This window comes from Pseudopipra pipra, chromosome 12 (genome assembly GCF_036250125.1).
Source record: "Pseudopipra pipra isolate bDixPip1 chromosome 12, bDixPip1.hap1, whole genome shotgun sequence".
NCBI lineage: Eukaryota > Metazoa > Chordata > Aves > Passeriformes > Pipridae > Pseudopipra > Pseudopipra pipra.
In genome coordinates this window covers 21,168,558-21,191,923 of record NC_087560.1, presented here as the reverse complement: position 1 = coordinate 21,191,923, position 23,366 = coordinate 21,168,558, and the positions used below count along the sequence as shown (strand labels likewise).

The following is a 23,366-nucleotide window of genomic DNA, read 5'->3' as shown; positions in this document are numbered from 1 at the left end:
GAGGAGGTGGATGGCAAGGGTGGTAGGCACACTGCCTTGTGGGGAGGCTGAGTGGGGCCACCTCCAGAGCCAGCCCAGGGCTTCTGGGGATGGGGCACATGGTGCCCAGCCCCAAGGAGCACAGCCAAGGGCACAAAGTGGGTGGGGGGGTCAGCACAGGGGTCCCAAACCCTGTGCTCTGGCTGGACCCGAGGTCCTGATGTCTACCAGGACCCTCTCCAGCTCTGGGCACACTTGGGGGAAATGATGTGGGTGCTGCCAACCCCAATCCCACAGCAGGGAGGGTGCGGAGCCCAGATAGCAGTCCTGGACCCAGCATTGCCCCAGCTGCTTCCTCCCTAATCCCTGGGCATGGAGGAGGCAAACCCCCACCTCTGCCCAAGCGAGAACCTTTTCCTGAACCCTAGAGCAGCTAAGGGGCAAGGAGGGGGTGCCAGTTTGTTCTCAGGCCCCCGCAGCCCCCCCGGCTCCCAGCACAGACCACACAGCTTACACGGGTTTACAAAGCACATTGGTTGAAGGGAACTGAACTTGGTGAAAAGATAAATCCAACCACGCGGCACATCTGAAAAAAATAAATTACTTTCAAAATACCATCATTTGCTGGGGCTGGGCTGGGTTTGCCTCCCCTGGATATGCCGCCGTCTGCAGCTTTGGACCCCGAGCTGTGGGCACCGACTGCGCCCTGAGCTTCTATGAAAATACTCTGTTCTGTGCCCCAGAGCCTGGTACAGGGGGCCCCAGGGAGAGCAGGAGGGCACACCCACCTCCTCCCGCGGACAGGGGCTTCTGCCCCCTGGGGAGCCCGGGGGGAGCTCCAGCACACCCGAGGGGGGACCCAGGAGGTAGAATAGTTAGTGATGCTCATCATCTTGCCCCACTGCGGCCCCTTCCACCCTTACCCATTCAGTGATTTTCTGGGTTGTGCCTCCCCTGCCCGCAGTTTCAAGTCACGGGGCGTGGGCAGGGGGGCAGCAGCGGAGCCACGGCAGGTCCGGCAAAGGCTTCTGGACATCCCTGTGTTCTCCAACCCCAGCAGGAGCACCACCTCCAGTTCTAGGGGGTCTGGCTGGATGCCGCAGCCCCTCTCACCCTGCCAAGCCCCCACAGCCCTGCCAGCCCCGGCTACAACATGTTGTAGTACGCCATCTCCTTCATGGCCTGCTCGGCCAGCGCGTGCTCGTCCGGGGGGTTGCCCACTGCCCCGTAGCTGTAAGAGTTCTCCTCCTCAAAGTCGTCCATCTCCTGCTGCCCATCCAGCTCGGCGTGGTCGGGCCCGGCCAGCTCCATCATGGCATCTAGGAGTCAGCACAGGGACACGCGGTGACAGACCTGTGGGGAGGGCTGGGCCAGCAGCTCCCCCCTCCCTGGCTTTGGAGCCCAAAGCTCCCTGGGAGCCCTAGCCCTGCTCAATCCAGGCCACTTGTGGGGGCAGCCCTTGGGTGAGGAGACATGAACTTGCCACAGCTGCCACAACACAGCCCAGCTCCCGGAGCCACTGGCACTGCTGGGGGCAGCCACAGTGCCCAGTCCGCACTGGGGACCCACCTTGGCTGTCCAGGCTGATGTCCATCACCCCATGCTTGACCTTCATGTGCCGGCTGAGGTTGCCCTTCAGGTTGAACTTGCTGGAGCAGTAGGGACACTTGAAGGGCTTGCTGCCAGCGTGCAGGTGCATGTGGCCCAGCAGGTTGTACATGCGGTTGAAGGACTTCCCACAGACCTGCCAGCAGCATGCCCATGGTCAGCCAGGGCTCCCCAGCACGGGGGCACCCCCAGAGCTGCCAAGGGCTCTGCAGAGCAGACCTTGCCCCAAAGGTTCCCCATGGCTCCCTCCAAGAGTAAAGGGGCTGCTGCCCCCCTGGGGTCCCTTGTGGCTCCTGCCACATGCCCTCCTCCCCCTCTGTGTGGGGGGCTTGGGGGTGCAGTGCTGGCGCTGGGAGCTCCAGAGCATCCAACACTGATCAGAGAGAGGCAGCGGTTGTCCTTCCATCAGCAGCACTGCTCCCACCACAGCTTGGAGCAGATATTCCATGCCGAAGCAAGCAGGGGAGGCATCACAAATCTGCTTCCAGTGCCCGACAGCTCAGCCTGGCCAGATTCCCAGGGGCATTGCACAAAAGGACCATTCTCCCCCTCCCTGGCTCTGCCAGCCCCCCAGTCCCGCCGGTACCTTGCACTTGAATGGCTTCACAGGCGAGTGCACGATCATGTGGGTCTTGAGCGTCTGCTTCTGCACGAAGGTCTTGAAGCAGATGTGGCACTGGTAGGGGCGGACACTGGTGTGGATCAGCATGTGCCGCTTCATGTTGGCCTGGAGCGTGAACTCCCGCCCGCACACCTCGCACTTGAACTCCTTCACACCCTGCCAGGGGTGGGAGAGCTGTGGACAGGGGCTTGACAAGACCCCCAGGTGCCGGGGGCACATGGGCAGTGCTGGGCATGGAGCGGGGACACCATGGGTGAGGGATGGGCTCCTTGTGCTGAGAGCATGGCCCAGCCTGAGCCCAGCAGCATGCAGGGGCTGTGGGTGGGGGCTGGACAGGCTCTGGTCTGTGGCTCAGCCCCATGAAAGAACTTCTGGAAAAGGGCAAATCCCCACTTACAGCCCACCCAGAGGGCCTGTGGCAACTCCTGGCCAGGGTCCCCCCGGGTCACCCTGCAGTAGGTCTGAAACTCCCTCCCCAAGGATGGGAATACACAGAAGGACAGAGGCTGGGTCCCAGGGACCCCAGCAACACCAGCCACAGGTGCCACTGCCCACTCACCACCCATCTCCTCCCAGGCCTGGCCAGGGCTGCAGGACATTGGGACACCCCTCTCCTCCAGCACCCGCATCTAGAGCACGGCAAGGGCAGCACCCCTGGGGATCCCCAGGCCCTACCTTGTGCGTGAGCGAGTGCTGCTTGAGGTGGTGGATCTGGCTGAACTCCATCCCACACTCTGTGCAGACAAAGGGCCGGACATTCTGGTGCTTCAGCATGTGGTTCTGCAGCTGGCTGCGGTAGTGGAAGGATTTGCTGCACTCCAGGCACTGGTAGAGCGTGGGGCCCTGGTGTGTGGCCAGGTGTCGCTTCAGCTGGGTGAGCGTGGAGAAGTCCAGCCCGCACTCCACGCACACGTGGCAGCGCCCACTCTCGTGCTTCACCTCGTGCGCCTTCAGCTCGCTGGGGTAGGCAAAGCCACGGCCACAGAAGCGGCAGCTGTAGGGCTTGATGTCAGTGTGCAGCAGCATGTGCCGCTTCAGGTGGCTGGTCTGGGTGAAAGCTTTGCTGCACACCCCGCACTTGTGGGGCCGCGTGCCCTGGTGGGTCAGCAGGTGGGTCTGCAGGTGGCTGGGCTGCTTGAACAGCTTGTTGCAGTGTGGGCAGGAGTGGGGCTTGATGCCATTGTGGCCCAGGATGTGGGTCACCAGGTTGTACTTGGAGGTGTAGGACTTCTCGCACATGCGGCACTGCCAGCGCTTCTGGCGGTCCCCGGCCTCCACCAGGTAGGAGTCGTCGATCTGCACGTTGATGTCCAGCCGGTCCAGCTGCGCCTTCCTGCTGCGCTCGCTGGTGCCACCGGCCACCTCTGCCTCCAGCTCCCCTGGCTCCTGCCAGCCACAGCCCTGCTCGCTCTTCACCTGCTCGGGGTCCCCCGGCGCGGGGGCCTCCACCTCACCAGGGGACGGGGCGCCCGCCTCGAACGTGCCCGTGGTCCGCAGGGCCCCCGCGGGGCCGCCCTCTGGGTCGTCACCCCCGCGGCGCCGCTCGGTGCCCTCCAGCTCCCGGTGCCGCCGCAGGTGCCGCAGGCGCCGGGGCTTCCTGCTGAAGGTGCCCAGGTCAATCATCTTCATGGCACCGCTGTGCACTGCCGGCTCCTGGCCGGGCTCTGGGGGCTGGGGCGGGTGGCCTCGCTGCCCCTCGCCTTCGTCGTCCCCAGGGACGGGCGTGTCGTATGACGTTTCTGCCTCCACCTCTGCCTTCTCACTCTTGACCTTGGGCACCAGCCTCACAGGTGGCCGCTTCCTCCTCCGGGCGTGCTTCTCCAGGGAGAACTCTGCTTCCAGGGTGTCCTCATCCTGCCCATCCCCGAGCACCTGCTCCTCGCCCTCGGGCTCCCCAGGCTCTGCCGCGGTGTTGTCCGGCAGCTCCCCGGCCAGCCCCGGGAAGAAGCCAGCAGGGGTGATGGTGGCCCCAAGCAGTTCATTATCGGACACCAGGCCCAGGACTGCAGCCTGTGCCAGGGACAGCACCACCACCGCATCCGTCTGCGTCCCGCACTCGCTGAACCGGTTCATCTCTCGCCACTGGCCTACGCCGTCATGGCTGGGGAGGGAGAGACACGGCCGTGAGCCCCAGCACCCCACACACAGACACTGTGCTGTGAGGGGCTCATTCCAGCCATCACCACTTTCCTTAGCACCATCCCCAGTGAACCCCAGACCAAAGTGGGTGATGCCAGTGCAGGTGCCCAGCACCACATGTCCTCTCTGGCCAGGCTATCAGTCACCGAGGCTGGGGTCTGGCTCCTTGCACACCCTCAAGCTCCTGGCAGTGACTCCCAGGGACAGGTGCCCACACAATTTGGGGACCAATCACAGCTGAGCGTGGCTCTGTGCTCTGGCAGAAGTGAGCAGGAGCAGCAGCAGCACAGTAAGCATGAGGGATGGAGCCCAGACCCACTGGGACCACCAGGACATGGTCAGCCCGCCCAGCAGCAGGCAAGAGGCTCGCTGGGCTCATCACTGGTGCCTGGCACACTCACCCCAGGGGTGCCAGCACCACCACAGCATGGTGGGCAGCACAGGGCCCACAGGGTCCCCCGACCCCCTCAGCAGTCAGCAAGGACAGGCAGGGTTGTGCCTGGAGAGCTGCCGCTTCCTCCCACTGAAGAGCATTCTCCTAAATACAATTATTTCTGCAGCTACAACAAAGAGAAATTCTGCGGGGGAGGTAAAACAGGGATAGAACTCTGAGCCAGATCCTGTCGCAGTCCCAGGAGGACCTGCCCGGTGTGAGGGAATCCTGGGATGAACAGCTCTGGAGTGGGGAAACCCTGCTGTGCCCGGATATCATCCCCACAGCCAGGTCAGCTGCAGGGACACCGAGTGTGGCCAGGGACATCGGCCTCTCTGCTGTCAGGCAGCTGTCTGCTCCTGCCAGTCCCTTCATGGCCCTGGGAGATGCCCACCTGAACAGCAGCCACAGCGCACAGGATGGGATGGGGATGGGATGATGACGGGGAAGGGGAAAAACCAGCGAGAGAACAGGAAGAGACAGAGAAAGGGAGCGATGCCAACGGCGGGGGTCTGCTGCCCATGGACACCAGGGTAGGGGGTCCCTCCTCAGTCCCCTCTTGTCTTCTGGGCCACCATGGCACCGGCACTGGGCACAGCGCCAGCGACTCTCGGCCCACGGTCAGACACACCCAGTGAGAGGACCCTGCCCAGGCCTGAGCTGCCAGGGGGATACTGGGGGGAGGTGGGAGGAAGGTCTCAGCCAAGCACCTCTGTCTGCCCGGGCACCCTGGAGAGGCAGCCGGGAGGGATCAGGGGCGGGGGGCAGGAATGGAGGGGAGGGGCGGCTTCGGTCTGCAGGGAGGAGATGGAGAGGAAGAGGATGGGGGGGAGGATGAGTGCGGAGGCAGCGAAACAAAGCAAGGAGCGGGGGAGGGCGGTGGCAGGAAGAAGAGGAGGGGTGGGAGGAAGAAGAGGGAGCAGCCAGGGAGAGCATGCACAGTACAGCCCTGGGGCCCCACCCCGCCAGACGGGACCCCCTTTCCCATGGGGCTCCATGGGGGACCTGCACTGCCCATTGCAGGCAGGGGAGAAGGGACACGGGAGAGGGGTCTCAGCTGCTCTCCCCATGCCCCTGGCACGGTGGAGGGACACTGGGCTCCCAGCACAGTGCCAGGTCTTTGTCCCCCAAAACGAGCACCACGAGATGAGGGAGCTGCAAGACTGACACACTCACATGTCCCACAGACCAGTACCAGGGGGTCTTACCACCCCAAGCCAGGGGCTTTAGGGGAAAGTAAATGCGGATTCTTTCCAAAGGGGATGAGCTCTGCTTCTCAGCAGGAAAACCAGAGCCTTGTGCTGCACAAACCTCATGCACTTGTCTCCATTGGACACAGGAGCCCTGGGACACGGGATAGAAGCTCTGCTGTCTGAGGCCACAGCGCTCCAGAGCTGCAGCTGCACAAACACCACACGGGGAAGCGGGAACAGGGCAGAGGCAGCTGTTTCACTTCCCGCTCTCACTTCCCTGTTCATGCCTCGGGACTTGCCGAGCCGGCTGGAAACACTGTTTCCCAATACACTGGCAAGTGAGGTGGGGTCACATACTTCAGCTCCCCCAGGAAACCCTCAAGGCTCCAGAGTGCAGAGCACTGCTGGCACCTCTGTGCTTCAAGGGAGCTACTTCCAGCCTTGCTCAAGCTGCTAAAGGAGAAGTGCTGGGTCCTCTGCTGTGACAGAGCACAGTCCTGTCCTGCCATGGCCGGTCCCCCTAGAGCAGTCGGTTCAGTGAAGCAGGACGATGCCTGGGGCTGGAGCATGCAGAGCTCCTGGACACTGCACAGACTCCTGTCCCAGTGCTGACCCCAGCAGTGACGTGAGCAACTTCTCCAACTCCTCTTCCTCCCCAGCCCAGACCTCCAGACCCTTCCTGGGGCTGGACCTGCAGGCTTTCACCCACTGAACTTGGGGTCCCTGCCCAGTGCCACCGCTGGGAACCAAACCCTCCTTCAGGCTTAATAACTTTTAGTTTCCAAGTCCAGCCCTTTGGTCCAGGCTCAGGTCCCTCCAGCTCATTTCCCAAGGCAGACCCTTGCCCATCCATCCCTTTCCCACATGGGGTCACACAGATACACTTGCCAGAGTCCCCTCCACCAGTGGTGAGTGCCGAGCTCTCAGTCCCCTCGTCCTCCTCTCCTGGCTCTCTGCTCTCTGACACCACGGGACAGATGCTCCCTGGACCAGCAGCAGTGGCTGCTGTCCCTGATCCTTTGGGGTTGTGAAATTTGGGTTTCTTTCACCATGTCTCCTCCCACTGTGAGGTTTAGTCTCAGTGCAATCTCCTCTCTCCTCCCATCTTTCCCAACACATCTGGGAAGAGCCGTGTTCTGCCCTGGCACATCTGTAGTCCCTGCCCTCCCTGACCCTGGCTGCCCCCCTCAGAGCCTCCACCAGCTCCTCACTCACCTCCTAGTCAGTTAGGGTTTTTTCATGGCTTTCACTTCCTTGTGTTAGTTTATTTTCCTCCCTTGCTGCATCATCAACCCCCCAAATATTCACCCAGGTCCCTCTGGCAGTAAAGTCTGCCCAACAGGCTCCTCACCCCCAGCACATTCCTTGCTGGATTCCAGATTCTCCAGCCACCAGACTAAGAGTTGTCTGTCCCTGGACACTTTTCCCTTCCCTTTGCTGTTTTACTTCTCTCAGTTTCACCCACCTGCCCCATCACCTGTGCCACTGTCCCATCCAGCCCCTCTGCCAGCACTACTGCTCCAGAGATGAGACCCTGATAAATCCTAAACTGAGCAGCCTAAAAACATTACATCTGATCCATGGAAGCCTCACCTGTGCACCCACGGGTTTACCTGCAACACCTGAGACCCATCAGGTCCCCAACAGGGCACCCTGAGCTAAAGGACCACCCACTCCCATGGAGCTGTTCCCTGGCCCTGGCTGCCCCCAACAGCCTCCACTGAGGCATTAGTGACTAAAGATCTCTGTTTTCTACCTGGCTCCATTCCCTGCCTCCCCCACCAGCCCAGAGGCCAGCAGCACTCACCTCCTCACCCAGCCATTCCAGCAGGGAAGGGAGTCCCAGGTACCCAAAATACAAAGGATTTGGGGAATTTACCTCTCACAGCTGTCCCAAGAAGCAGTAACCCCCACCAGTGATGCAGGAGCCCTCCCTGCTGCCACTGCTCCCTCTTATCTCAGTTCCATCAGGGTAAGCACAGGCACTGCAGCAGGTGCCAGAGCCCAGCTGGTACCAGCAGCAGCTTATCCCACCTGGCTCCCTGCATGGGCTCAAGGGCTGCCTGACAAACCCGGGGTCATGTGAGGAGGACATCTGGGGCTTGTTCCTGGCTGTCCCCTTCGCAGGACCCCCATTGTGGGACAGGTATTGCAGGACCCCTTTGCAGGAATCCTCACTACAGCACCCCCTTCGCAGGAATCCTTTGTGGGAACCCCATCGTAGGTCCCCCATGTGGGATCCTTTGCAGGACCCATTGTGGGGACCCCATTGCAGGACATCCTTTGCAGGATTCCTATTTCAGGTCCCCAGTGTGGGACCTCCATTTCAGGACCCTTTGCAGAACTCCCATTACAAGACCCTCTGCAGGACCCCTCTGTAGACCCCCTGCTGCTGGTGCCTGGGGGTCCTGAGAGGTTCCCAGGGGGCAGATGCAGCAGTGCAAGCCCCAGGTGAAGCTCCTGGGGCACTGGGGTTGAGCCCCAGCCAAACTGGGGCTCAGAGTGAGGAGGGACCCTGGGCATGGGGGGTCTCCTTGGAGGAGGGGGCGCTAAAACTTTTCAACATTTTTACCAGAAAATAGCTCATCTGATATTTGTGAGAACACCTTTGATTTTATTTTCCTTCCTTTCTCAAAAGCAGCTTTCATTTAAATTTAATAAAGGGGAAAGCAGGCTTTCATCTTGCCTGTGGATTTCACATAAAGCTGCTCAAACCCTCACAATTCCAAACAGAATAATGTTGTTTTCCTGAAAATCACAACAACTAAAATTATTCCTAAACCTGACCCAGCGTGTCTGTCCTGCACCAGCCTGAGGATTTGGGGTTCACCTTGGCTTCACTGCCCAGCCCTGGCTCTGTGCTGGTGGCATGTGCAGAGCAGCTCTGGCTGCCATGGCAGATGTGACACCAGCACTTCTTGCCCCAGAACTGACCCCCAGCACGGAGGAACTGCTGTAAAAACGAGTCAAAGCTCAGTGAAACAGGCAGGAGCTGTGCAGGGCCAGGCACTGCTGCCACAGAAAGCAAACACGTGTTTAAATTCAGTTGGTGTGTCCAGATAGATACGGTCAAACTACATTTTAAAAGGAAAACTTTCGTTTTAAGGAAAGCTTCTCTAGAAAAAAGAAACCTCTACTGACTGCCAGTGGATCAGAGAGCAGTGGACACGACATCACGTGTGTCACTGAAGGGTTCTGGGGGGAGGAAGCATCGTCTTTAGAGGCTTTGGCTTCACAAAACAAGGGACATAACCTGGGATTTGCAGCGGGATGTTGATAATGTTTCTAGTAAGAGCAGGTGGAAAACCAAGTGAGGCAAAGTGAGGACCTGGGGTCCATGGGACAGATGAAAGCTTGGGGAGGAGTGGCCCCATGTTGTCAGAGCATGTCAAACCCTCCAGAGCTGCTCCACGGGGGCTTCCTCTGAACATATTCCATGGAACTGGAGGATTCTCACCCAGACCACTCGTGTCCATCAGTCAGAAGCAAATATTTACCCCTTTGAAGCCACCTGGTTATTGGCAAACTCTGACTGAGAGGGAAAAGGGAATGGCTTTCAAATAACCAGAGGTTACCAGTGCTGCAGAACAAAGGTGTGTGGAGCATGAAGCTGCCTGTTCCCCCATCCCCAGCCAGGGATGTGGGATCCACCCATGGGAGCTGGGGTGAGAGGGTCAGGCTGGGGGCAGCAGCAGGTGCTGTGGCTGCTCACTGTAGAGGGACAGAGCTGCCATCCCAAATGCTCTTCCCAGCACAAAGACTCCTATGCTGAGCTGGGACATCCCTTTCCTGCTTCCCATTCTGCTGGGAATCCATTTTTTTCTCCTCAGACTGAGACTCCATCTCTCTGCTCCTCCAGCCAGCCAGCCTCCATCCCTCTTTTCCTCCAGCTTTCGCTCCTCCAGCCCTCCAGCCTCCAACTCTCCATCCCTCACTCCTCCATTCCTCTGTTCCTCTATTCCTCTGCTCTTTCATCCCTCCACCCCTCCCTCCTGCGAACCTCCATCCCTCTGCTCCTCAATCCCTTGTTCCCCACCCCCAGCATCCTCTGCTCCTCCATCCCTCCATTGCTCCCTCATTCTTCTCGTTTCCCTGGCAACACCCATCTCGAGCCGAGATCTGTCCCCTCTCTCCCTCTTATCTTTCTCCTCTCTCTTTCATCTCTCTCCTAATCTCCCTCTCCATTTCGAACCTCTGTCCTTTGCTTCCTTTCTCTCTCTCTCCCTTTTCATCTCCTCTGATGCCTTCTCTATCTCAGGTTTACAATTATTTGAATCTCACGTTAAATAAATGATCTATTTAATTAACCACTGGGCCCTGGCCCCGCTCCTGCCCAGCACGGGACCCCCGTCTGCACCATGAAGTGCCCCTTGGCTGAGGACAACACAGTGACTGTGCCCTGCCACCCCTCCTCCAGCTCCTGTCTGACAGCAGGGAGCAGAATTCAGGATCAGGCACCTGCACCCTCCCACCACATCCTGCCCTGGAGGGCAGGCGAGGGGTCCCTGCTTGGCGGGGTCATTGCACCCCCAGAGCTGTGGTTTTAAGACAGAGGAGCACCCCAGGCATGCCCTGCACTGCCTCCACTGCAGGACACGGCTGCTGAGCCCCAACCTCCAGCCCCCTCTTGTTCAGACCAGGCTTTTCCCAAAAGAAGTTGGGCCAGGTGATCCTTGAGGTCCCTCCAAACCTGGGATTCCAATGACTCTCTGATCCTAACACAGCCAGCACAGAAGCTGGCGGCTCCTGTGCCATAGATCAGCCTCAATGTCTATGTCCTTTCAAAACAACCAGAGGAGACTAAAATTCACAGGGAAAAGTTGTTTCCTGAAAACCAGAGTCCTGCCTGCATCTGTTTGGTCATGGGGGTGATGGAAAGATGGATGGAGGACAGCCAAAAGCGCATCAAAACTGCACCAAAGGTGCACCAAAACCACACCAAAGCCACTGAGGGTTCATGCCTGGAGCAGCACCCAGGCTGGGAACATTCTGGGAGGAGGATTCTCCTCGCCCCCACCACTGCCTTCCTGAGGAGCTCCTGTTGCTGTGCCACATGGCACAACATCTCCTCTCCATCAGACCAAACCCATCCTGCTTCAGCCCTGATTTTCCAGCCCTTTTGCCCTCACAGCCTTTCCCAGAACACCGTGCTGGGCTGCCAGGACAACTGTGACAGCAAGCTGAGCTGCTGGTAGCACCTGGAGCAGTGATGTGGGGACCAGCCCCATGCTGCTGAGCGAGGGGTTTCCTTAGACCCACTGGAATTACTGTGGCTTTATGGACATGGATGAGACCCTTCCTGCCATTCCTCTGTGGAAAGGACCAAACCTCAGCCCCTTGTGTCCCTCAGACCCGAGTGCAGGGAGTGTCCATGGGCAATGTCCACCCTGGGCACCCAGCACCGTTCTGTCCCGGCACATCCCACGTTTCCCCATGGACTCCTTGTGTGAGCCCCTTGTTCCCCTCTGGAACAAACACGGCCTGTCCATCCCCATCCATGTGCTGTGCAGGTATGTGCTGCAGTGGAGAGCTCCAGGATCTGCCTTTAGAGCTTATGGTCACGTCATCCCTAAAAATGCTGCCACCCAGGAGCCCCAGCAGCAGGAAGAGCCTTTAAATCAGGTAACTGGTGTGGGGGGAGCCGAGGGAGAGGGGCTGCTCTTGTCCAGACCCCCTCTGGCAGCAGGAGCACCCACAGCCCAGCCAAGGCAGCACCGACCTCTGACCCCCTGGTGCTCTGGGGGCTTTGTCAGCAGTTTGGGGCCAGCAGTGTGTGTGGCACAGCGAGGAGCAGGGAGGACTCCCAGCCCTGCTGCTGTCCCAGCCTGGCTTCAAAGGCTTCACACAGAACCCTCGCTCTGCCTTGGAAAACAATTTTTGCTTTTAAGTGAAATAAACAGGGAAAGAAAAGACTTTCAAGTTCCTCCTTGCTGCAACGGCTTCTCCCCAGCACAGTTCCTTTCCTCTCCGAAAATAGCCAAGCTATTCAAAAGAGATGCAAGAAAAAAGGAACTGAATAGAGGAAAAGGGAAAGAAAAAATGGAGCCCCAAGGGGGTGGAGAAAAACAGAATGAAAAGACAGCAAAAGTAAAGAAAAGGGATGAAAAATAAAGGAGGGGGAAGAGAGAGACAGACAGAGGAGCTTTGAAAAGAAAGAATGCTGACAGCCTGAATACAGGGAGCAGGAAAAAAGGGCCCTGAAAAGAAAGAGCCGGCTGGAATGACCTCTCATTCAGGGCTGTGCCAATCACCACCGCGATGGAAATCCTTTCTTCTTCCCTGCATTCTCTCTCTTTCCAGCGGGGGCAGAGGGAAGAGGAAGAAAAGGGAGTTAATTCTCAGCATAGCAGAAAATAAATCTGCTCTTTGCGAAGTCCCTGAAAGGCGCTGAGGCGCTGACAAACCTGCTCCCAGCACTCACACATGCAGATGGGGACAGAAAGGAAACGGGACTGAGCGGTGCTGGGCAGGACTGTCTTCACCACCTCCTCATCCCTCTGGAAAAACTGGGGAGGAAACACCCAGGGGAAACAAATCTGCAGGAAAAAGTGTGGGTTCATGTCAACCCCCAAACCTTGCAGGGAAAGATGAGGGATGGTTGTGGCAGATGCAAAACTGGGGGCCTGGTCCTGGGCTGAGCCCTGAAGGGAGCGCGGGGAGAAGGGTGGGTGCAGCCCCCTCACCCTGCAAATCCCAAAGCCCCCAGTGCCCACCCCTGCCCAGAGAGGGCCAACAGGGCTTGTACTGGGGTCTGCAAGCCCCAGCACCACCCCAGCTGTGGGTGGGAGCCACAGGGGCAGGGAGTGATGTCCTGAGCTCATGTGGGATCGCTCCTGCTTGGCACTGCTCGCACTCAGCACCCCTTGGAGCTGGGGTTAATCACAAACTGCCAGGACCTCGGGGCAGAGCCATAAACATGGCCAGAGGTCCCAGGAGACAACACAGAGGAGCTCAGGCACCCTGGTGTGTGTGAGGCAGCTGGCTGCAAAGGGGAAAACCAACACAGAAGAGTACAAATAGGAGATGTGTGTCACCTTGAAGGGAACAGGTGGGATGTGAAACAGCTGCTCGTATGTGAGGGCTGAGGGAAGATCCCCACAGAGGGAAGGGTCTCAAGAGTCTCACTTTCAAGAGCATTGCTGCTCTTATCCTTGTGAACAATTTTAGTCCAGTTTTGATATTGCCATGTGTGGAGCCTGTCCATGCTGCGGGACAGTGGCTCCTAGGCCCGACTGTCCCTGTCTCCCTGGGCTCCATCTTGCACTGAGCTGCGAGGATGGAGTAACAGGGACACAGTTGTTTAATTAACCACTGGCCCAGATCCAGTCATGGCACCAGGGATGTCCAACTAGAGTTAAAGGCCAGGAAGAAGGTGAACACCTCGGACTGCACGTGAGTCTGTGGACAGGTTCAATCGTCCCATGTGCCGAGCACCAGGATGCACCCCTGTGCCCCCACACCCCTGCAGATATTGCCCCTCACACCATGACCCCTGCAGACATTGCCCCTCACACCATGACCCCTGCAGACATTGCCCCTCACACCATGACCCCTGCAGACATTGCCCCTCACACCATGACCAGTGCAGACATTACCCCTCACACTATGACCAGTGCAGACATTGCCCCTCACACTATGACCCCTGCAGACATTGCCCCTCACACTATGACCGCCAGCCCTGAGGCCAACAGGGGCAGGAATCTCAGCACAGCCCAGCATGGGCACGCTCAGCTCCTCGCTGCTCTCCTACAGCTTGTCCTGAGCAGGGGCAAGGGAGTCCCAGAGCCTTGCAGGGCTGGGGGCTGCCTGCTCCCCTCAGGGATGCTGTGCCCACCCGTGGCCAGGCATTACTGAGCTCTGCCACCAGCACCGCATCTGCTGTCTCCACTGCCAGGCCAGCTAATAAGTTAATCATAATCAAGGGGTTCTAATTTGAGTGTGATAATTAATACTCAGCTGGATAATCTTCCATGTGTAAATCTTCCAGTCCTGCAGCCGCTCCCAGCAGAGTTGGCTCCAGCAGCCGGGCGGGGGCTGCATGGGGACAGGCGAGGGGACACTTCATGCTGTGTCTGCTCTCCCAACTCCAGATTTTGGGGCTGTTTTGCCTCCCAGAACGTCCCTGAGCACAGCGCCAGTGACTGCGGTTTGCCTTGGCAAAGGGAGAGGTGCCGGTGAGCCTGTGCATGGCAAAGCACAGCCGGGAGACACCGACCTCCAGCTCCACAGCTTGGGAATCACCTCCAGCACGGACCCTGCTGCGGAACTCAGCCCACACAGCCCAGTCCCAAACACAGACAGTGCCACTTCCTACAGCCCAGAGCTGAAGGAGGAGTGGTAATTGGAGCTTTCCACTGTGGGCAGGCAGAGGTACAGGCAGGAACTGGGGAGCACTGGACCCCTTTCACCTGGACCAGGCACTGGACCAGATCTCCCAGAATGTCCCACTCCCAATCTTCTGATAACAAGGCTCTTGGACATGTCACACTATTTCAGGAACTAACCAGCTGCACAGCTGCCAACACCACTTCTTACTTTCAAATCCCCAAGGTGGGAAACATTTCGGATCCCTTTCTGTGCAGCTGAGCAGGTCAGGGACGAGTGTTTGGGAGGCTGGGTCGGACAGAATGGAGCAGGAGGCACCAAACAAAGGTTCTCACTGGGGGCAGTTTATGAATTCCCAGTTCAGGACTGACCCAAGGGAGTGACTATGCTGAGCCAGATGTGGAAGACACAGTATTCCTGTATGTCCCAAAGCCAGCTGTTCTCCTCCAGTCCCCACAGCCCCAGCCTGCCTGTATGGCCAATGTCTTTGAGATCCACGGCTGAGATCCAGCAGAGTACCCTGTTGCTTTTCCCAGGGGGAAGGCAGAGGTGTCTGCTGGGGCTGCTGTGGTGGCTGCACAGCGCTGCCGGGTCACAGGGCCAGGGCAGGACACGACTCCGCTCCCAGCACACGTGTCCGTGTGTGTTACCACGCCCTGGGAGCTCCCACCACACTCCCAACTCTGGGCAGAGGGATTTTACACAGAAACACACGTATTTATCTTTTGAAATGGACTTCAAAGGACAGGGTCTGGCACCGCTGTCCGGAGTGTGTCACACCAGCTGGACTGTTGGCAAGGACACAGCCCAGCACAGCAGGAGCTGTGCCCAGGGAGTGATGCCTGGGGACCTGCAGCTCGTTGCTGCCCCTCTCCTGAAAATGGAGTCGGTGTCGGGTGAATCTGGGCCAGGGGCTGCCAGGGGCACTGGGGGATGGATCACCTGCCCAGAGAGGGCTCATCAGACGATACGGGGAGATGCAGTGGGCAAATCCTGGCTGTGAGCTGGAGGGTGGGGATATCTGCACTATTTACTCATCCTAATTAATATTTCCCAAGGTCTCAGGGAGGCTGGGCTGTCTCTGCCTTGGCTCCAGCAGCCCTGGCTAGCCCTGAGGTCTGTGCCACCCTCCGTCCCCGTTTTCATCCCAGTCTGCACAATCCCTGTACTTTGTGCCCTTTCTTATCTCAGCCAGAAAGTCCTACAAACACACACAATATTCAGCTGTTGAAATAATTTCTTTCTATGTGTCTCTTGTTGATAATCACAAAACCAAACCAAATCATTGGAGCCCCCATAAATCAGGGCTTGCTCTCCCCAGGTGATGGCCCAGTGAGGCCCTGCCGGCACATGTGGAGCAGCCAAGGTATGGACGGGAATGGATGAGGATGGATTCAGCACAGAGGAGACTCAGCACTCTGATGGAGGAGACTTGTCCAGCTCTGCCTACAGTTCTGCCGCTGAGAAAGTGTTTTCTCTCCAGAGGGCACCCCGGCCCGGGTCAGAGCTCCTCCAAATGGCAGTATTAGCCCCCAGTGAGCTGGTGTCCCCCAAGCCATGGGGACACATGAGGCAGGGCTGGAATCATGGAATCACTACGGTTGGAAAAGTCCTCTAAGACCATTGAGTCCAACTGTTCCCCAGCACTGCCAAGGCCACCACTAACCCACGTCCCCAAAGTGCCACATCCACGCAGCTTTTGAACACTTGTGGGGCTGGTGATTTTGTGCACAGTGAGCACAGAACGGTCATGGCAATGACAAACTGATGGCTCTGGAGAGGAGCCAAGGGCAGAGACAGGAGGGCAGGTCAATCTGTGCCTGGGAATGGCAACTCTCATCCAGCTCAATAAATGAACAAAGACTGGATTGGCAAGGAGCAGGAAGGTGTTTGAGTTGGGAGTTTACAGTGCCCCCATTGCAGATGGCAGAGGAGTCAGGACTTGAGAGTGGAAAATCCTCTCTGAGGAGGGAAAGCCTCACAATCCTTGTGGATTGGCTGGAAAGGGGAGCAGCTCCTAGGAAAATTCATCCTTACTGCACAACAACTCTTCCCAACAGCAGCCACCAGCCGGGTCAGTCCTGGGCATCCCTGATCTGTCTGGGTGGTCCAGGATGTCCCTGATCTGCCCAGCCATGTGCAGTATCTCCCAGGAAGGCTGGGACGAGCAGGGCCAGGCTACCCTGGGAATTCTGTGATTTCAAAGGTCCTTTCCAACCAAAACGATTCCATGGTTCCAAGGGGAGAGAGAAGTTCTCCCCTGAGAGCAGCCCAACATGGGTTGGACAAAGGGCTCATCAAGGGAAACCTCACAACCCATTCTCCAGCTTGCTCCTGGATTCCCAGTCCCGAGCCCACAGGCACTGAGACACCCCCAACCCCCAGTTTAACCCCCCACAGCCAGGGGCTGCTGTGCAGGGTTGTGGGGAGGGCCCCAGGATGGTGGGTGTGAGAACAGACTGGAGGTGAGGGAAGGGAACACCAGCCAGGGAGTATGTCAGAGTTAAACACATGAAAGCAAAAGCAGGGGAGGGACAGAGTTGGTTAACTGGGATAACACGGCGAGGGACGGGATGTCAGAAGAGAGGCAGAGGGGGGAGAATGGCCTGACACCACAGAGAATGGGTACGAGACAATGCTGCTGCCGAGAAACAGGAAAGATAAATTTAGAGGCAGTGGTGAATGCTCTTCCTCCAGCAGCTCTGCCTGTCCTTCCTCCCCCTCCTCTCCCTCACCGGGCCACCCACCAGCACGGGCAGGACACGGGCTCCAGCCTGGCATGGCTCTGCTGGCCAGAGAGGGACCACAGCCCTGCCATGGGGCCATCTGTACAGCAAAGACTCCGGAAAAAGCAGAAGCAGCCCCTCACCATCCCAGCGCTGTTCGTGGCTCCCACCTGCGATCCCCAGGAAATTCCCGTTCCCACAGCAGCTCCCACGCTGCCCAGCGCAGCGTGTCGAGGTGCACAGTGCATAGGCAGGAACACAGGTCCCCCTGGATGAGATGTGGAAGTAAAACAATGAGCACGTCCGTGTGCTGCTTCCTCCTCCCAGCCTGCTCTTCCCAAATGGATGTGGCAAGATACTGCCCAGAATGGCCTGGCTGGGTTTGCCCTCTGCCAAGACCAAGGCTGTGTCGGTGTCTGGAGAAGAGAAGGCTCCAGGGAGACCTGAGAGCCCCTTCCAGTGCCTAAAGGGGCTCCAGGAGAGCTGGAGAGAGACTTTGGACAATGGCCTGGAGGGACAGGACAAGGGGGAATATCTTCCCACTGCCAGAGGGCAGGGATAGATGGGATAGTGGGAAGGAATTCTTCCCCGTGTGGGTGGGGAGGCCTTGGCACAGGTTGCCCAGAGAAGCTGTGGCTGCCTCATTTCTGGAAGTGTTCAAGGCCAGGTTGGATGGCCAACCTGGTCTTAAAGCTCAGGGGCTGCAAGAGGTACCTTGTCCTGCCACAGCTCCCTGCTCTGCACAGCCATGGTGCTTCCCAGCACCCCCGTCATCCCTGGGCTATCCTCAGATCCAATCTGGAGAAGATTCTTGCGAACTTTCTTCAGGTTTATCTTTGCCCTGTACGACAGAACACTTGGGCACTTCTTTACTAAAAACGGTGACATTTTGCAGGGAACATTGACCACACACTCCGAGAACCAGGAGGTGACAGCACAGGGACACTGTGGAGCCACCTGCTTCACCACGAGTTTCATGCAGGTGCTGACATGTTGTTCCTGTTAATTTGTGGTAGAAACACTTGACTGTCACTGAAATGACAGAGGGACAGCTGTGATGGAAGGCCAGGAAAAGTAAAAATTATGTTTCTCTCCCTTAATTTAAAGTTTTGGAAAGAAAGTTCATGACTGCTTGTTCTCTCAGTGAGGAGAGCCCTGTTCCTCCGTCGAAGCTGGGTGAGCAGCCTCCCTGGTGTCAAAATACAGACCCCCCAAATAAAGAAATACAGACCCTCCTCCATGGCTCACCCCAGCAGGAGCACCTCCTTCCAGGCTGACATCTCACATTTCACTTGCTTTGGATAGAAACTGGGATTTAGGGAAAGCTGTGCTAGGCAGGGGCTGTGCTGGAGCCTCTCCCGCCCCACCCCACTGCGACCCACAGCTGCTTGCCAGGACAAGGGAGTGAGAGAAGGAAGGTGTTCACAGGGATGAGAAGGAAAATGTGGGACAGAGGGACAAAGGGAAAACATTTGTCACCGATCACAGTCCCTGTCCCCAAGGTCAAGCCCTGCAAGAAGAGCTTAGCAGGGACCATGAGTCATCCAGAGGGCTCTGGCCATGGGCAACACAAAGGATGGGACTGCGGCGCTGCTGGCACATCCCATCCCAGCCACCCTGCAGTGTTCTTCCAGTCCTCCCAGCCCACCCCATCCCAGCCATCCTGCAGTGTTCTTCCAGTCCTCCCAGCCCACCCCATCCCAGCCATCCCACAGTGTTCTTCCAGTCCTCCCAGCCCACCCCATCCCAGCCATCCTGCAGTGTTCTTCCAGTCCTCCCAGCCCACCCCATCCCAGCCATCCCACAGTGTTCTTCCCACCCCACCGTGCCACCTCCATGGCACGTGTGCCCTGAGCAGGTGTTTGGGCCATTCCAGATGCTGCCACCTGTGCCCAGGCAGGTGAGCTCTGCGGGTCAGGGATGTGATGGGGCTTGGGAAACTAAAGCTGGGAGTGAATGGCGGAGGGAAGAGGCAGCAGTGGCAACAAATTTGGCAGGAAGCCCCCAGCCTGTCAGGGCAGCACTTGGCTCCCCGTCATCCCCTCACTGGCCCTGGCCTGGCAGACCCCAGAGACAGGGCTCTGGGAGAGCTGGACCTGACTTCCCCAGAAGGAATAACTAAAATAAAGGAGTGCAGGCAGCCCCTCTCCCACGGGATGTGACGCTGGCATGTTCCTGGCAGACAAACCCACCACTTTGCCGATTCCTCAGCATTCTCAGATGTGGAGCAGAGCAGGACAGGGCCTGTGCTCGTCCCTCTCCACACCCTGATTTCCAAACTAGTTGATAAACTAAAACAGCCCAATAAAACTATCTGAAACAAACCCTTTCTCAGGGATTAAACCAAACCCAAAATGTCAACATGATGAGCCGTGACCCAGCACCACAGGAGATGTTCCACTCCCGCTGCTGCAGAGCCCCACGTCCAACCCTCCGAGTCACCCCCCAAGTTTGGGTGGGAATGTGTCCTGGGGTGTAGCAAAGCTTCAGCTCCCGTTTCTCATCTTGGAGAAATACAGTGCGACCCATAAGGAGGGCACTGATGGAAGGAAGGCTGCTCACAGAAGAGGAGCTGGGCCCAGCTGAGGGGGATGTGACTGGCTCCACAGCTGCTCCTGCAGTGAGGACACTGTCACCTGGGGTGGGAGCAGGGAATGGTAACAGCCCAGCCAGTGCTGCCCCAGCTGCTCTTCTCCATGGCCAGCCAGAGGCTGGGCATCCCCTGGGGCTCCAGAGGGAATGCTGAGGCCAGTTCCCCCCCGTGACTCTTCGGGGTCCCCGGGGAGAACTGTGCTTGGACTCTCTCTCCAAACCAAGCTGTGTTTGTTCAATCCTGTGGCTGGCCCTGATCACCCACATGATCCAGCTGCACCATGCAGGAGCCGCTCGGATCCACGGCTTGGCAGGGCCGGTTCAAACCTGGGGTACAGGAGCTGCCGAGGTGAGGCTGGGAACATGGTGTGGGGAGTGGAGGTGTGGGGTGCAGGATCATGGTCTGGGGTGCAGGAGCACAGCGTGGGACGTTTGAGGCTGACGGAGCTGCTGGCTTTGGACCTGGGGGGAGGCTTCAGGCTCTGGACTCAGGGAGGCTCTGTAGCTGGGGGAGGGGGGTCAGGCTCCCTGTCACAATGCGGGTCAAGCTTGGACTGCTCCCATCCCCTCCCATCACCCCCCTCCTCTGCCTACATGGCGGGTCACAAGGAAACTCCTAATGCTTGATGGATTAATTAATTATAACTAATTTATCTGCCGCACTCGGTTGATGACCAGAGGGCTTGCAGGCGGCTCCCTGCGGTCCCTCGCCAGGGCACAGCACACAAAGCCCCCCAGCCCCCACGCAGCTCCCACGGAACACTGGGGGGTCCCACACTGGGAAATCCTGGGGTGCTCCAGGGAGAGAGGCGAAGCGAGACCTGCCTGGTATGGGACTGGCCCATGGAGTCACACCCCCCCTCCCCACTGCACTTCACCCCCGCGGGGCACTTTGCCTCTGTGAACACGGGAGGCCCTACCCCGGCCCCCCACCTCTGGCTGGTCCGTGAAACTGTCCCCAAACTTCGGGCGCGGCCCGCGGGGACCACCCGGCTGCCGCCCTGACCCCCCAAACCCCAGGGTGCTGCCCGACCCCGACCCCCCGAGCATCTCTCCCACACGCGATTCTGCCGGGAGGTCCCCACCGCGCTGCTTACCCCGTCCCGCAACAGGTCAGGCCCCCCCTCCGCGCCCTCCCCGCAACTTTCCCGGAGGAGAAAGTTTGCGAGCAGCCACGGGGAAAGTTCTCGGGGGGGGGGGGGGGGGGTCCATGTGGAGGGGCGGCCCCACGCGCGGAGCGAGGAACCCCCTCGTCCTCCCCGCTCCTCCCGGTACCTCCCGCCGCCATCGCTCTCGTCTCCGTCGCGCGGGGGAGGAAGGCGGCCACATCCCGGTGTCCCCGCTGTTGTCCCCCCCGCTGTTGTCCCCCTCGTTGGGGGAGTTTAAGGGGCACGGGGTGGTCCGGTGAAGACTCACCGGCGGCTCCACGGGGCGGCGGCGGCGGCTCCGGGCCCGGCGCTGGGTGCGCAGGAAGGAAGAAGGAGGGAATGAGGCAGGGCTGACGTGAAGGGATGCAAAGCAGCTCCTCCTAACTCGCCCGCCCTTCATCTTCCTCCCCCTCCTCAACTTGCCCGACCACCGCGAACGCCCCCCCGTGCAGCAGCATCCTCCACCGGAGCCGGGGCCGCCCTCGGTACCAGTCTGGGGGGACAAAGCCGGGGGGAATGGTGGTGGGGGTGGTCGATGGGGACCCCCATGCCCTAACCCTAACCCCTCCAGCACCCCAGGGATCATTTTCTACTTCCCCCTTCTTTTCTTTTTGGGAGGTTATCACCCATAGAGTGATAGCGGGAGCGGGGAACGCCCTTCCCAAGGGACCCATATCCTGGTTGGGCATTGCTCTCCTCTGCTGTGATGGTGGGAAAGATCATGTACACCCCAAAAAGCTTGTAGGGTTGATGGTAAGGACCTCCTTCCCCCAAAAAATGGGATTAATGGAATTGGGGATGTTACAGGAATTGCAGGGTTTTGGGAGGGGTGCTGTTCACCCCCACAAGGAGGTGGAGGGAGAGGCCAGGGTCTGCAGAGGTGGGGTGACAGGAGATGACCGGTCTCCAAAGGGAGGGAAGGGGACGGGATGTGGTGCGGGAAGGGAAGCTGGTGGTCCAAGAATCGGTCGTCCTGTTGGTTCCCCCAAGAAGGTGGAGAGAGATGTTGACCTACATGCCCGTGGGGATGTGATAGCAGCGGGCAGCCGGTCCCCAAAGGGAGGGATGGGATGTGGCGTAGGAAGGAGAGTGGGTGGCAACGGCCAAGGGTGTGCGGGCTGCAGGCTCCGGCTCCTATCGGGAGGAGGAGGAGGAGGAGGAGGAAGAGAAGGAGGAAGGTCTCCTCCCCATGGAGGAAGGAGCACGCGGAGGCAGCCGGGATTCGACTGGTGCGTCGGGAGATTCTCATCTCCATGGAAGCAGGTGGCGCCGGCCAGACTAATCGCAGCAGAGTTTGTCTCCACACGCAGCCCTTTGTCTGGGCGCACTTCTGCTTTTCTGATTTTTTGTAGTCTCGGTGAAAACCGAGCTCCCCGCTCCGTCCCCGCTGCCGGTGCTCACATCCCCCGCGCCTGGCGGGGTCTGCCCAGCACCCCTTCACGTCCCTGCCGGGGCCTTTCGGAGCCCGGACCCGGAGGCGTCACCGGTCCCCAAACCGCCACTTCCCTGCCCAAGTTCCCAGCCCGGCCTCGCCCCGCGCGGCCCGAGAACGGCTCTGCCTGCGTAAATACATGCAAATACGGATGGGAAGAGACGCGGCACAGGGAGATTCGCTCCTCTGAATTCCCGCGGGGGCCTCAGCAGGGGGTGCGCCCGGACCTGGCACCTGGCGGGGCACGGAGCGGGACATGGAGCAGGATAGAGATCGGGGCATGGAGCAGGGCACAGGGCAGGACACAGGGTGGGACACGGAGCGGGCGCGGGCAGAGCCAGACGGGGAGCGGGCGGAGCGGGAGCCCGGTCGGGGCTCAGGGACCGGGGCTCAGGGCTCGGGGCTCAGACACCGGGGCTCAGAGATCAGGGCTCGGGGCTCAGACACCGGGGCTCAGAGATCAGGGCTCGGAGCTCAGGGACTGGGGCTCAGAGATCAGGGCTCGGGGCTCAGGGACTGGGGCTCAGAGATCAGGGCTCGGAGCTCAGGGACTGGGGCTCAGAGATCAGGGCTCGGGGCTCAGGGACTGGGGCTCGGGCTCGGCCGGACCGGCCCCGGCCCCGCCGGCTGTCAGGGAGCAGCTGCGCGTCCGCCCCAGCCAATCAGGAATCGGATTCAGGAGCCTCCAGCCGCCCCAGCCAATCAGAGAGCGGATTCAGAATGCTCCAGACATCTCAGCCAATCAGATTGCGGATCCAGCTGCCTCAGCTAATCAGACCGTGGAGGTTGGAGGCTGAGCGGCCCCAGCCAATCAGGACGCGCGATGCGCTGCCCCGTTCGCTCCACAGCCCTTCCCGGTCCCTCTCCCGGTTCGCCCGCGCCCACCGGGGCGCGCACTGACCTGTCTCTCCCTGCCCGCGCTGTCCCTGGCTCTCTCCCTCCCCGTGCCGGTTCCGCGAAGCCGTGTCCGTGCCCCCGCGGGTCAGGGCCCGTGGGCAGCCCCCGGTGCTGTGAGAGATTGTCCCGCCCTTTTCTCATACTCCCCAGCACAGGGGACGTTAATGCGGGCTCTGGCCGGTGCGTGCCCGCGCCGGACCCGAGCGGGACCGGGCAGGGGCCGGTGAGCTCTGCCCCGCCGGTGCCCCGGGCACGCCCCCTCCGGGCAGGCA

The 23,366-nt window shown here is 59.5% G+C and overlaps 1 protein-coding gene across 7 annotated transcripts; it reads right to left on the bottom strand.

Moving 5' to 3' along the window:
• Positions 1-498: 498 nt before the first annotated feature.
• On the bottom strand, positions 499-23,352 carry ZNF710 (zinc finger protein 710). 7 transcript variants are annotated; one of them, XM_064669381.1, is made up of 7 exons: positions 21,781-23,057; positions 21,034-21,075; positions 17,169-17,293; positions 2,885-4,310; positions 2,174-2,365; positions 1,549-1,723; positions 499-1,298 (listed from the first exon to the last, which is right to left on the bottom strand). In XM_064669381.1, the coding sequence occupies exons 1-7, from the start codon at positions 22,018-22,020 to the stop codon at positions 1,126-1,128; spliced, it is 2,373 nt and encodes a 790-aa protein (XP_064525451.1). In that variant the 5' UTR covers positions 22,021-23,057; the 3' UTR covers positions 499-1,125. The 7 variants fall into 7 exon arrangements, with proteins under 7 accessions (XP_064525451.1, XP_064525452.1, XP_064525458.1 ...); XM_064669382.1 differs by having other exon boundaries at positions 17,196-17,293; XM_064669388.1 differs by lacking the exons at positions 17,169-17,293; positions 21,781-23,057 and adding an exon at positions 23,099-23,352.
• Positions 23,353-23,366: the final 14 nt, after the last annotated feature.